The following is a 13,929-nucleotide window of genomic DNA, read 5'->3' as shown; positions in this document are numbered from 1 at the left end:
CTATATTTAAGAGCTCCCATATCTCCTCCAGTACAATGTTCAGTCATTACAGATATTTGGTGAAATGGTTGCAAATAGTTATGTAGCAATATTAAATTTTCCTTGATTGATACTAATTGTTAAAAATTTGAATAGAATTAAGACTCAGCGCCTTTGCAGCCTGATGAAGTAGCTGAATTTTTGCCATAACTTTTTTAACATTTTGAAGCATCTGAACATTGTTCAGATGACTACTTTTATAGAGTCTTGATTATATATAGATTGATTCTGGTTTCTATCAGCAAAACTTGACTTCCTAAAGAAAGAAGAGTCTGGAGATTTTCCCCACAGCTAAATTAGGTGAAAAAGAAATAGTAAGTTGTATTCCCTTTGAAATACAGATGTTATTTGTAATTTCTGATCTTTATCTTTGAAATTTTAGGACATATTCAACCAGTAGATGTCTGTACTTTCAGTACTCCAAGCAAGCTTTTGCGGTTTGGGTTCTCAGCTATGTTTGGTTTTGGTGCAAGGACACTAGCTTTGGCTGAAAAACACCGTTGGATGCCCTCCAATCAGCGGAAGGATTTTGCTTTTATCAAAACACTGGCAGATCTCAAGTATGCCATGAGCTGTTACATTTTTCTAGTATTTCTCATTTAGACAACAGTAGTTTAGTTATCTTGACTTCTTAAATGCAGACAGATTTAACTCAGATGTGATGTATATCCCTCTTACAAGTTAAAGAGGAGATAAATTCTGTATATTCAGCATCTCCTTAAAATCATCTTAACATGGATAAAAGTCTGTCTAGCAGTCAGAATATTGGTTTACATGATAGTAAATATCAATACTTTTCTAGGCCAGAGGAATGTGAATTATCATTTCTACCTCTACATATTCCACAGGAAGACTCTCATGAGAATGACAGGTAAGTAAAACAGAGTGAAAAAATTCCAAAGCTACAAAAATACGTGTCTTTGAAGATAAAATTGTACAAATTCTTAATTTTGTTCAAATTTGATCATCAGGCAAAACAATCTTAAAAAAAAATAAATTATTTTGACAGCTGCAAACTTTGACACTTTGTAAAATGTTCCCTGTAGACTATAGAGGATTTGTTACAAAGCAGTCTTCCACTCAGTATTACTGGTTTGTTCAGTTCCATTAATCCTTTCTTCCATTAAGATCTTACTTTTTTTCTAAAGTAGATGTTGTTTAAATATGCTAAAATGACCTTAAATTATTTTACCTACATGTTTCCACCCGTTTAGAAAGAAGAAAGAGAAAATAAAAAAAAAAGGTGAGTTTTTGCTTTTATGATTATTTAAAAGCATACTGTGGCTGGTTAAACTTGGAGTAATATAGAATTACTCTGTTATATTTAGGTAGCAAGGATCAATGGCACAAAATTCAGGGTCACTTCCTGAATGTGAGCATTATGGCAATCCCTTGTCTGTGTTCAATGGCACCAAGAGGCTTGGCACCTAATACGAGGTCAGTAGGGGTTTAGAGAATTAGTCATGTCTATAAATTCTGACATCTTACCTTAAGACCTTGGCTTTTCCGAGAATATGAGCCTGTGTTTAGGTAGTCTAGTCCCTCTGGAATGGGGGAGGGAGCATGGACTGCAGCAGACTCTATAATCCCAGGAATTGTAATCAGTTTTTGGATCAGGCAAATAAGGTCAAGCAGTCTAACTAGAATAATGAGTGGATAATTGCTGTGATTAAATTAGTTGGCAAGTCTGACTTAAGTAGTAGTCATCGAGCAGTCATCTGTCATAGGATTTGGCTATATGTAGAAACTTCATTCTTAGATTTTATTTTTTCAGACATAAAGGTGCTCCTCACCTTCTGCTTTACAGCCAGCAAAAATGAAGTACGAATCTTTCTCCTGTTATGAAGAACTGAAATTCACATTTGTCTTTTTTTTTTCTTTTTTTTCTTTTTCCCCCTGAACTTGGGAAATGCAGCTTCTACATGTAGGGTTTTGGGAAACAAATGAGTATGTAATCTGATTGTTGACATTGACTCATTTTGCCTTTAGCCCATTGTGGAGAGTGTGCTTTGTGGTGATCAAAACAGTTATCAGGTGATAAATATTTGTACTTGATGTATCCAGTTGATGATTAAGCAGAATAGCAAGTACAAACTTTGTAGTTCTACATGAAATACAACACAATCTCTCAAAAAAGAATGCAGAAACTCATATATATGTGTGTGTATTTAAAAAAAACCCCAACACTCAGGGAAGTTTATGGGAATGAGTCTGTTTTGTTTCATTTGATTATCATTAGGTAAAAATAGATATGCCTTAGAATTGATCAAGTATTTTTCTTCAAAATTAGTGGCTGATCTGGTAGAATTTGACTTCTTGGAACCAGTGTGGAAACAAATGTTTCTGATGGAACTCTTATTGAGAAGTTTTCTTTGCTACAGAGGTCCTGCTAAGATTCATATACCTCAAGATAGTGCCCTGATGCTGCCCCCTCTTAGGAACTTACTCTGTTCAGCACTTAGTGTGTTATATACCAGTCCATAGAAAAATTCTGACAAGAATTGAAGAAATTATTCTTTTTTAGCTTTGCTTTCTCTTTCCATCTGTTCTGGCACCTGTTTCTCAGTGACAGGGAATTTTATGACAACTCCGTGCAATTATTGCAGGTTTGAACGAGCCTGTTTCTCCCACAGTGTAGTTGCTCAGTGGATGCCCTTATCCTTTCATATAAGGACATCCCTTTTCCCCCCTCTCTTTTTAAAACTATTCTTAGGAGTGCAGTCAGCTAGTAGGGTAGGAAGACTAGACTCTTCAGACAGGTGCTTCATTTCTCATAGCATCCTGACTGTAAGGCTTTTCGATATGGGAAACATAAATGCTGCACTAATTGTTAAAGACTCAAGACCCATTATGGAAGCATCAGCTAAACTCAGCTATGTTTCTTCACTCTGTCCTATTTTCTGCAAGAGGTTTTTGTCATGTGAAAACATTTGAAGTGGAATGAAAGCTTTGACTGCTACCTGTAACTCTAGTTAATACTAGTCTAAAGTTGCGAAAACATGTCAAGCTAAGTTTAACTGTCTGTGCTGTGTGAGCCATGTGGAACATTTGTTACTCACAGCATAGGTGGTGTGCTTTGCTGCAGATTGGACTTAAGAGAATTAATGAAAATTCTTAGTCATCTCTGAAGAGAAAAGACCATAGTGCCAAATGCATTGCCCAGTAGCCTGCTGTGCCCTTTTATTGCAGCAAATATGATAAGAAGGCAACTTTTTCAATTTCACCATCACTGTTTTCTAAATCAGCAAAGTAATGCTATGCCAGGTGACGACTTTAATGATTATGTAAAGATTATCTTCCTAGATTGTGCTGTATCGTACTCTGAGAACATTCCTGATGCAGTTGTTCAGTAGCCAGAGAACTATCGGGGGGAGGGATCTGCGGTAGGCTGGAAATATTTCTTTTAAACATTCTTAACATATTTTCCAAGCATACATGCTGAATAAATATATGCATACACATATATATATATATATTCAGGAGATATGAAATACATCATCTCTATATCACAGCAGCGGTTGTCATGTTCACCAGATACTCTTGTCGAACATTGATTTGTCTCTAACTTAAATGGGATTTAGGCATGATTGCACTGAGATTCAGGTTGTTAGCTTCTGTGACAAGGTATGGTTGCATTAGGGAATCTATGAATTGATACTAGCTCATTGTCTGACTCAAATTTTCAAAGATGCTAAAATATCAATGGCAACTGCATACCTTGGACCATGGAGTATCTGTGCTGTATGGTCTCTTCTTGATTAATCTCTAGAATATGACTGTTTTATCTTGTACAAAATTTGCTAGTTTTTTAACTTTTATGTGCTTTGTGAAACGTGTAAGTAGAACTGTACTGAGAACTGCTAAGAGAGTTTGAATAGCGACATAGTTGAAGATCGGGATCTTTGTAGGGCAGCATGAGTGTTAATGGAGGAGGTGAATGAACCCATGGATGTGCTTGTATGCATCATGGGAATGGTTTCTTGGTAAAGCTCTGCCTCATAGTATTTAAGGTAATCATTATACTTTGCTGGAGAGAAAAGCAAAAAGACAAATTTGTGATCCTCAATGTTTAAAAACCATCTGTTAAGTAGAAAAGCAGGTTTTTTTAAATTATATGTATTATGTTCCATAAATTATGGGTATTGATAAGGGAGTACAATTCTATTATTACAGTCTATGTTATGAATGTATTGGTGCTAAATAACCTCAGTTACATAGTTTATATTGATCTATGGTGGGGGGGTTGGCAAAGATTTAAAAAAACATTGAGACTATTCTATTAACTTACTCTTGGTAGCTGGTTTGTTGTTTTTTTTTTTTCATCTAGACTATTGGAGAGCCTGTTAAACTTCCAAATAAATGCATTTTCTTTTGGGAACTAAATTGGTCTGCTTTTCAGGTTGAATAATGGAAGCATGGCTCTTATTGTTGTACAAAATACTTCTCGAACAGAGTTTATAAAACATCTGAAAAGATACACCAGCATAAAAAATCAGGTACTGTTAATATCTTTCTGGTGATTATAAAAAGAACAGTTAATTGTGAAGGTAGACATGCTGCAAGAGTTAATGTTAGCATCCTCATAAGGAGACTTAGCTTCCTGTCAGAATACATTAGCCCCCTTTTTATCTGTTGTTTTTTTTTTTTTTTTTTTTTAAATCACTAGACTAATACCGATTAGCCTATTTCAGCCCATCTGTTATGGTTTAAATTGTATTTGTGTTGTACCATAGTTTTATGGGTGTAAAGCCCTTTCACCACAATAAAGGAAGTGCATGCTGTGTTTAAATTTTGTGTAGTGCAGAGATCAAGAATGCAGCCTGGGAGGGCATCATGCAACTCTTTGTCAGAAATAGGTAAAGTCCATAATTTCAGCAGATCACTGCATGCTGTGCTGGTAGCAGTGGATTGTGACCATTGATTTTTAGCAGGTATGCATTCAATCTAGTTATGAATGTTTGCAGAACTGCATTTCAAAATTGTGGTCATTATTCTGTCTTTGAAGAGAAAAACGAAGCATCCAAACACAGTGCCTTATTGCTGTCTTAAAGACCTGATGCATAGCCTAAGCACACTAGTACTCATTCAAATGTTTCAGGATTACATGAAATCATTTTTACAAGAAGGTTGAGGTTTGAATTCGTCAACAGTCAGAGAGTTTGGGGGAGAGGTGGATGACAGTTCCATGTGACAGCACTAACAAACAGCTGCATTTAGGAAATAGTTTATGCCTTCCAGTTATGCTTTTAGAGGAAGGCTTTGCTTTTCTGCCTTTGTAGTTAGAAATTAGACAAGGAGATGTGGACCCTCCTTTACACTTAAGCTGACTATTTACTAGAATTCTAACTAGCCTTGTTCAGGACAGTATTACTGGTAATGATGAACAGAGCACTGGAAAAAATCTGCTTGGACTTTCACATATTCTGAAAGCATGTGTTGTTTTGGCATGTGCAAAATATACCATCTCACCTGTAGATTGAGCAAGTCTGATATGGGAATGCAAATGGAACACTACCATTTTTTTCTGAGGCACTATTTAGGATTAAAAATAGCATGTTAATCTATAAATGCTAGCTGGAATATATAGTGCCTCATGTGTCAAAGCTTGAGTTAAGTGTTCCCATTTACTTAAGACAAAAAAAAAGCAAGCTTTTTAATTTCAAGTAATCCAGTTTGTTGCTAAGCAACCACCTTTATCTTTCATCTTCATTTAATATATATCTGTGTTTGGTTTAGTTCAATTTTCCCTTTGTTGAGACCTACACAGTTCAAGAAGTGAAAGTACAACCAAGGCTTAAAAGTGGGTTTGATGCCAAAGAAAATACATATTTGAATGCCGCTTCTGCGGAAGGAAATTACCCTTGGAATATAGATGGAGACTTAATGAAAGAAGCATCAGAAGTTCATGTCCGGTAAGGCCAAGTATTACATTTATGGACTGTATATGTGTAACAGATTAGTACTGCAACCTTAAATGTATTACGTCTCTGTGTAAAACAGATGACACCAAAATGGGGTGTTGTAAATGCTTTAAGAATAATGCTGTTGTGCACTGCACAGACTGGCCCCTTTGCCATTGTTTGGGCCTCTGCCCTGTTGCCTTGTGCCCATCTTTTGAAAGGTTTGTTATGACCCACACGGCCTTTCCTTCCTTCATCAGCTTCCAGCTCCACTTCTTCTTTCCCTTCTGCCTGTTACTTTACCCTTCTGTATCTTAGAGGAGAACAGATGTATATAAAGGTCTGTGACTCCTGGGAGGAGCTCCTTTTGGGATAAGGATTCCTGCTTGGAAAGCAGTGTGTGTAAGGTTAATAAAAACATGTAGTTGTTCAATTGTGGGAACCTTAGTGCTGCTTGAGAATAGTCTCCATGTCTAGGATCTAAGAAAGAGACTATGAATACATAGGGCAATAGGAGGATTATCAATGGAATTAAATGGGCGGTGGCTCATTCTTCTGCAGTGCACACAGGATTAGCTGAAGGCACAGAGCTCAGAGTAAGTCTGGTATGTAAAATAAAAGGCAGATCATGTTATAGGGTATGTAATATATACTTCTAAAGATGACCTTGTAGGAATTGTCAAAATGTAATTCACCTGACTTTATTCTATATAGCAGTTCATACATATTTGTTCTCCCTCCCCACCCCCAAAAAGTGGCACACCCATTGCAAGAGTTAATGAAATTGATAAAGTTTGACTTCCTCCCTTTGCAGGGTGCATCCTCAACTTATTAATCTCTATGGAGTGAACACTGACGACCTGGAATGTTCCCAAACAACATGCAATTGCATATAGAAGGGACACATTGCAAGTTCCGTATTAAAGAATCTGTTTCTCACCTCTACGCACAGCCTTCCAAGGTCCCAGTCTTTCACTCACTGAATTCACTTGTTGTAGCAGAAGCTTAACTGGGATGTTTGTAATATTTCTGGTTTTAAATTTTTATCAAGTTGTATATTTTTATCAGGCTGTATTTAACTGTAAAGAAACTGTTAGGCTTAACAAGAAAAAATGAAACCTGATTATACTGATGTCTTAAAAATTTAGAGTTGGAGAAGCATCCATCAGAATAGAAGAAAATATTTTTATTTCTTTAAAATTATTCTAGCTTTCACAATAAATATAGCATGAGATACTTTTAAGTCTGCTGCTGCTATCCGTGTTGTCAGGTAACTCAGTTCAAATAGAGCTGGTGAGTGGAGGTATGGTACCATCTCATGCTGAAGAATGGTGGCAAAATACAGATTTATTTAACCAAGTACTTCCATTTCTAGTTATCATTTTATTGTTGCCTTAATGTATTTGCTTTCAAATCATTTCTAGTCAAACAGTAATACAAAAGAATATGCTGATGTCTTATGTGGCTTTTCTTTGTTGAAATGTATTTTAAAGTCTACTCTTTGTACAAAATAAATATTTTAAAATATTTTATCTATCCTAGAACCAAAATGATATTCAGCATAGTTTTTTGTTGTTGCTGAGAATAAAGTTATGATAAATAAATTAGCATTGACTTAAATTTTTATAACTTCCTCACAGGCATAAACATAACTTTTATGAGTGTTTGGGTTTTTTGTAACTTATTAAGTATTTCACACAATTATTTGAGATGACAGCAAATTAAGACTATATTCTTTCTGGAACTGGCTTTCTCTGAGATGATGAAAAGTAGCAGACCAACAAGTTCGTCCATCTGCAGGACCACAGGGATGATGACTGTTGTCCTGGTCACTTGTCTACGAATCCTTCAGAAGGCAGCTGACAAATAATGGTATGAAAGCTGCATTGTCTCGTGGCTAGAATGAGTTGCTTTAAGTTAATAATGTGAAATCCAGCCCTTTAAGATTTTGTTAAATCAAGGGCCTAAGCCTTTACATGGCATCTGTAGCTACTATATTTTGATTTTAAATATTACTTGTGAAAAATTCTTACCTGTGATAAATACGCAAGACGAAGTACTGCACCTGAAGTACTGCAGATGATTATTGGTCTCCTAGGCTATTGGAAATCTCATGCAGTTTCTGTGGACAAACCTGGCCAGTAGTAAAGGCCAAATTCATAGACAATCAAGTGCCTTCTTCATAGACAATTAATTGTTATAGGAATCTTATAGCCAGTCCTGCTCTTTGCACTGGAGTTATTGGCTGCAGAGTAGGATCAGAGTCACAGCATCCTTTGGGCTGGACAGGACCCTGGCAGGGCACTAGCCCAACCTCCTGCTCAGATCCTCATCCTGTCCGGCCTTGAAACCTCCAAGGATGGAGATGAGACAACCTCTCTGCACCCCTGTTCTGATGCCTGGCTGTCCTCATGAAGAAAATGTTTTTCTTCATGGCTGGTTGGAACCTCTCATTTCAGTTTATACCCATTGTCTGAGTCACAGTGAGTACTCTCCAGTTAAGCTACTCTAATTGATACTATATCACATCAAATATTTGTAACATGTTAAGACAATTCAAACTAAACTTCCTAAAGTTGTCTAAGAAGGAGATTCCAGCTACCTTTAGTAGATTTAACAGGTTTTATTACGTAACTGAAAATTAACAAAATAATTGAACTTGCAGAAGAAACAGCATTCATGTGCTTAACTTGTTGGGGTTCTTTTTAATAAAATGAGTGATACTTTATAACCTTGCCACCATCAGGACACTGTACATTCATTTTTTTGTCAATCTGATTTATAAAGGGTAATTAAATTTTGCTTCATATCCTAAGAACAGGCAGCCAACTTTTACATGTTAATAATAAAATCTGAATAGGAAGTATACAATTTCCAAGGCAACATTATCACAGGTACTGACTTATGTAAACTATTTCAAAGATAAACAAAATGCTTTAGTTTCACTTCTTTGCATTGTTTGTACTAAAAAGAGTGTTAATGCTTCTTCCAGTATTTGAGGTATATGTTTCACAATATGCTGTAATATCAAACTAATTTTCTGTTCAGAGATATTTTGGTTAAAGTGCAAAAATTCACTAAAGCCATTTGGAAGATAAGCATTTTGTGTATATTTTCATAGACTTGCAAGAAAATATTTCATCCTTCACATACTTTATTTTGATTTTTTTTTTAAATATATGCACATTCTTGTCCTTACACTGCAGAAGATTTGAGAGAGAAATTTACTTGAGAGTGATCCATATCTTTGGCATCAAATGAAGTGAAAGGAAATTACAAAATGGTCCCCAATACCTTTAGAATCAGTGGACAACGTGGCTTTTATGGCACCAAACACCCTATTAGCAAAAGTGCTTGTTGAAGGCACTCTGTATTGCTTTTGAGTCTCAGGCGAATTCCCGTATGATGGTGCAGCTTCAAAGTGTATGTACGTACTACATTCATTTCTCCTTGCAGTTCAGAAAGACCTCAAGGGCATGGCAAGAAAGGCCATATTGCATACTGCTGTTGCAATAAATTCAGTTATTGAAGAAACTGTACATTGTCCAGTTGTACTGGGGAGCAAAGTAACATTTTTTTTTCCCCTGGATTGTACTATTTTGCCAAAGCTAGGTGGCAGTGCAAACTTATCTAGCTGAAGAAACTTCCTGTAGTAGCAGAGCAGTGGTTTAAACCATGTTTCTATTCAGTCATTTGTCTTTCTGCTGAGTGGCTTCTGAGGATGTCTGTTTGGATGGTATTTACCTGACAACTTCACAAGAACCCAAGTTAGCTCTCCAAATGACTCCCTTATTAAGTACTTTCAGGTAAAGGGTGGCATACCTAAAGATAAAATTTGGCCCGGTAAGGTTGGCATTTGGAGTCTTTGGGTATGTCTTTCTCTGGTCATCATGTAAAGTTGTTCGGGTTTTTTTTTTTCAGGTTGTGGAAGAATGCCAGTACTAAATACTACTATGCTAAGTACTATAGAAAAATCTTCAAATAAATAAAAATAAATACTTGCTTTAAAAAACCCCACATAGAAATACTTCATTGGAAAAGTCCAAAATATCATGGCAGCAATATCCGAGGAAAGGATGAAACAACTAATTCTCTCATGCTTGCAAATACCATGTTAAAGATGGCTACAAATTATAATCTCCAGTACACTACTCTTTCTACAGCTGAGAGAGGATTCTGTGCTGCAGCTCCAGGCTAGCCCACAGAATTCCCTGCTCTGAATCCACCTTTGACCTTCCTGGTTCTGGCTTGCCTGGGTGTCTAAGTCTCTGCAATGTTGTGGCTGTACCTGTGAAGCCAAAGCTTACAAGGTTACCTTCAGAAGCCCAAGAGAGTTTCTGATAGCTGTTTTCTACATCCGTGCCGTGCGCTGTACTTACGGTCCTTCTATTGGTTTAAGCTAATTTACCCTTGTAAAACTGCCAAAGCAAGATGAGGGAGGATTTCTTCTTAAATGTTTAATCAAAAGATTATTGAAACTTGAAAATGAATAGAATAACTCATGCTAACGTGTTTGAGATCTTATTTTCCAGGATTGGCCAAACATTATTACTTTCTAGAAATTCTTCGTTCTGGTAAGTAAGTCGTCTTCTCTTTATCTTTAGTGTTCTTCTGTCTGTTTGAAACCAGATATATATATGGCATTTCAAATACTACTGTGAGACTTCAAAGCAAACTGTTTTACCATTTTCATATTAGAAAAACAACAGTACTTTTAAGGTATAGTCCTCCATGCAGTTCAAGGAAGTAACGTGTATTTTGTAGGAGCGAGTGAGCCCAACACCAGTTTTCTTGTTACTGATGCTTCTCCTGTGAATTAACCTGAATCTTAAATTCTTCATTTTAAAATCAAACATTTATTTGCCGTCTTAGTCATCTTTGTTCCCACTTGTAAAACTCCAGCTGTCTCTTCTGTTCTTGTCTTGAGGGACTGGTTTGTATTGCCTTTTGAAAAAGCCAATCTGAAATACATAATTTTGGAATCTGTTGTCAGCAAATCTTTGTTATTAAATCTAAACCATAAAAGATGAGCTAAAATAAAATGCATGTATATGGTGTTTATGAACGATGGTATTTGCCATTGCTTTGTCATACCACGTAATCAAGTGTTACTCATCAATCAAAAAAGTAGGTTTGCTTTTTCTTTTACTCTTTGGAAGGCTAATACTCTCCTGCAGGGAGTAAGGACATGTGGGCTTGTGAACTGTAACAGTCCACAGAATCCAGTATTTTTTAAAAAGTGAAATGGTTACAAAACTTTCCTGTTGAATTTGTTTCATTTCTACACTTCCCTGGGAAAAACGATGGATGGAGAAAGTCTGCATGTACGTAAAGAAGTTAACAATCTCTTAATCGCTTGTCAGAGAAGCTGCATCCTTCATAGTTTTCTTCTTTGCTTATGCACAGGGGTTTTTTTAGCATTTATGTTGCAGTTTAAAATGTTGAACATTTTAGTCTGGCATGAAACTATGTTGTAGACTATTAGTCAACATGTGTCAAGTGACATTAAATGTGGGGCACCATCCCACAAAAATGATCCATTTGATATCATTAAATTATACAAACCATTTGCAAACATGAGATGCCATATAAAACATGGGAAGGAGTTTGTGGTGTTGAATAACAGATGTAGAATACGCAGAAGATAAAATGAAGGAAAATGGAGAAGTATTTTGAAAAAAACACAAGTTACAGGAGGAATTATGTTTCTTTAGAAAAGACAGATTGCAATAAAATATTAATTATCCTTAACGTAACTATCTGCATTAACAGATCCAAAGATCTACCAACAGTGTGAATTCCTGACTTGAGAACGACTGAGAAATACTGAAAACCTACCTTCCATAGTACAAATGAAAGAAGCAAAAACAAGGTAACACCAACTATTAAGCCTATTCCAATAATTAGCACAGTAACATGGTATTTTGGCTTCTGGTGGTGCACTCCTTCCAAATAGACCTGGAAAGCAGAAAATAAGTTTAGGGCTAACTGATTAATTTTTTTTCCCTAAACGATACTAAAACAAGCTAGGAAAATTAAATACGTTCTTAAGTAATAAACACTGTATTCATTGCTTGTCTGTAGATACGTATAGAATTCCACAATTTTAATTGCTCTTGTTTTTTTTTCTAACTAATGAATATGTGATAAACTCCTTAAAGAGAATTCTTACATATGCAACTTGCTTGTCCTTGTGTAGTTCAATAACTTTTGGATTTTTTTCTGGTGAGGCTGTTGCTCTTACTTCAAACTTCAATGCTGATGCATCATCCTGATTAAAAAAAAAAATTCCTATCTTTTAAAAAATAACTTCAACACATGAATTCCCACCCAGCAAAAATGGTAACACAGCTGCTCACAGAAACAGAATCTCACACAAACACACAATGGTGCCTTTTTCTGATCACAAAACAAATTAGTACCAGACACTGGAATGAAGCCCAGTTGGATTTTACTTAAGTCCACATGCATGCTGCTTTTCTTAGAAAAGTACAATTGTGAGTTGAAATGAAATCCCAATCCTACATAACCTAGCCAGAATAGGCAAAGCAATACATACTATAAAATAAAGCGATAAGCTAAAATACATACTTTTCAGTGGTTTTCACTTTTTGTGTATCACCTTGAGACTTAGCATTGAAAACATAAAATAGGTTAACACCTAAAAGATTTGGATTTAATCATCTATTTGCAAAAATAATTAATACCTAGGATTTATACGCAAAGAATACTGCAAATATGCCTTGAAATATTTCCCCTCAAGTATGAAAAATTCATGTGTTACCATTTCTAAAAGTGAAGGAGTAGCCTCCAGATGCAACTGAACAGTTGCTTCTTTTCCACTTTCCATGTTTCCAAGCTTGCAATATATTTGTAAGCAAAGGCTGTCATTTTTCATGCAGTACTGTAGAAGGGAGGGAAATATTAAAACTTAAGTTTATCAACTTTATCAACTTAGTATTTAAGACAAAGATCCATGTTTGTTCTTGAAATGTCAGGGTGTAGCTCTAGGTTGTCATCCATCACTGTCAGTCCATAGGTGCTTAAGGAACAGCACAAGGGACCAACCTAATTGTTATAGAACACAACAGGTAATTTTTCTTAAAAATTCAAATTTTTTTTTAGATGGAAAAATAACAATTGTCATAATTTGGTTATATGGGGTTTTTTTTATACTGTTATTTCAAATTAGCTTTTATCAAGAATGATAGATGACAATGACTATATGATATCCAGTATAAACAGTGTAACTGATTGATCCTTGTACTTATACACTGACAGCTAGTACCATTTCACTCAACTTTGGAGAAGACAAAAAAAGTAAGCCTGTACATAATTATATTCTGTCCAAGATTGCAATGTCCAAGTTCTGATTTGATATTTTAGTGCAGGCTGTCTCTCAGTCATTGGTTGGTGTTCCTTGTAACATGCTTATTTGAAGTCCCAAATTAACATTTTTAATAATGTTTATCTTTTTTTAAGACGAAAGTATTAAACAAAATCGTACCTTATCAAACACAAGTTGCAGGACACAGATTTCTGTGAGAACAAACCCTCAAAAATTAACACTAGAACAGCAGTTCTGGTTTGGTCTACATAGTCAAGTATCTGATCTCCAGCAGGGTCCATAAGCAGGTACAGAGGGACGAGCTTGAACAGGCCAGACATGTATTGTATTCTCCCAGCCTCCCAAATATTTTTAATGAGAACGGCCCGAGCCGAAACTTATTTCCATATATTTTGTAATTCTTAATGACTTTCAGTCCCATTAACTTGTATAGTCTCCCTTGGAATTCACTTATTTTTGGCATTCATAACACCCTTCAGTAAGAAGTTCCACCATGAGTACTACTTCTGGGTTTTTTTTAACCTGGCTCCTATTAGTTAGGTTTGATGGCACTTTTTTGATGTGGAAAAGGCAATGAATATTTCAGCTGCATACTTCATGTAATCAAAATTAAGCCTGTTTTTCCCTCATGCATCAGTTTTA

The 13,929-nt window shown here is 35.8% G+C and overlaps 2 protein-coding genes across 3 annotated transcripts in view; one reads left to right on the top strand and one right to left on the bottom strand.

The window, feature by feature from the left end:
• CERKL (CERK like autophagy regulator) overlaps positions 1–7,466 on the top strand; it is a 61,762-nt gene extending 54,296 nt beyond the window's left edge. For both annotated transcript variants that reach the window (XM_069781593.1, XM_069781592.1), the window contains 7 exons: positions 422–599; positions 842–910; positions 1,254–1,282; positions 1,368–1,476; positions 4,439–4,535; positions 5,776–5,951; positions 6,754–7,466. In XM_069781593.1, coding sequence (XP_069637694.1) covers positions 422–599; positions 842–910; positions 1,254–1,282; positions 1,368–1,476; positions 4,439–4,535; positions 5,776–5,951; positions 6,754–6,835 — 740 coding nt within the window. In that variant the 3' untranslated portion in view covers positions 6,836–7,466. The remainder of the gene's footprint in view (positions 1–421; positions 600–841; positions 911–1,253; positions 1,283–1,367; positions 1,477–4,438; positions 4,536–5,775; positions 5,952–6,753) is intronic.
• A 1,609-nt stretch (positions 7,467–9,075) lies between these two features.
• ITGA4 (integrin subunit alpha 4) overlaps positions 9,076–13,929 on the bottom strand; it is a 39,804-nt gene continuing 34,950 nt past the window's right edge. Inside the window, 4 exon segments of the mRNA XM_069781591.1 lie at positions 9,076–10,900; positions 11,778–11,897; positions 12,112–12,210; positions 12,724–12,843. Coding sequence (XP_069637692.1) covers positions 10,808–10,900; positions 11,778–11,897; positions 12,112–12,210; positions 12,724–12,843 — 432 coding nt within the window. The 3' untranslated portion in view covers positions 9,076–10,807.

The sequence above is a fragment of the Haliaeetus albicilla genome, chromosome 4 (assembly GCF_947461875.1).
Source record: "Haliaeetus albicilla chromosome 4, bHalAlb1.1, whole genome shotgun sequence".
In the NCBI taxonomy this organism is placed as follows: domain Eukaryota; kingdom Metazoa; phylum Chordata; class Aves; order Accipitriformes; family Accipitridae; genus Haliaeetus; species Haliaeetus albicilla.
This window is presented reverse-complemented; position numbering and strand designations above follow the sequence as displayed.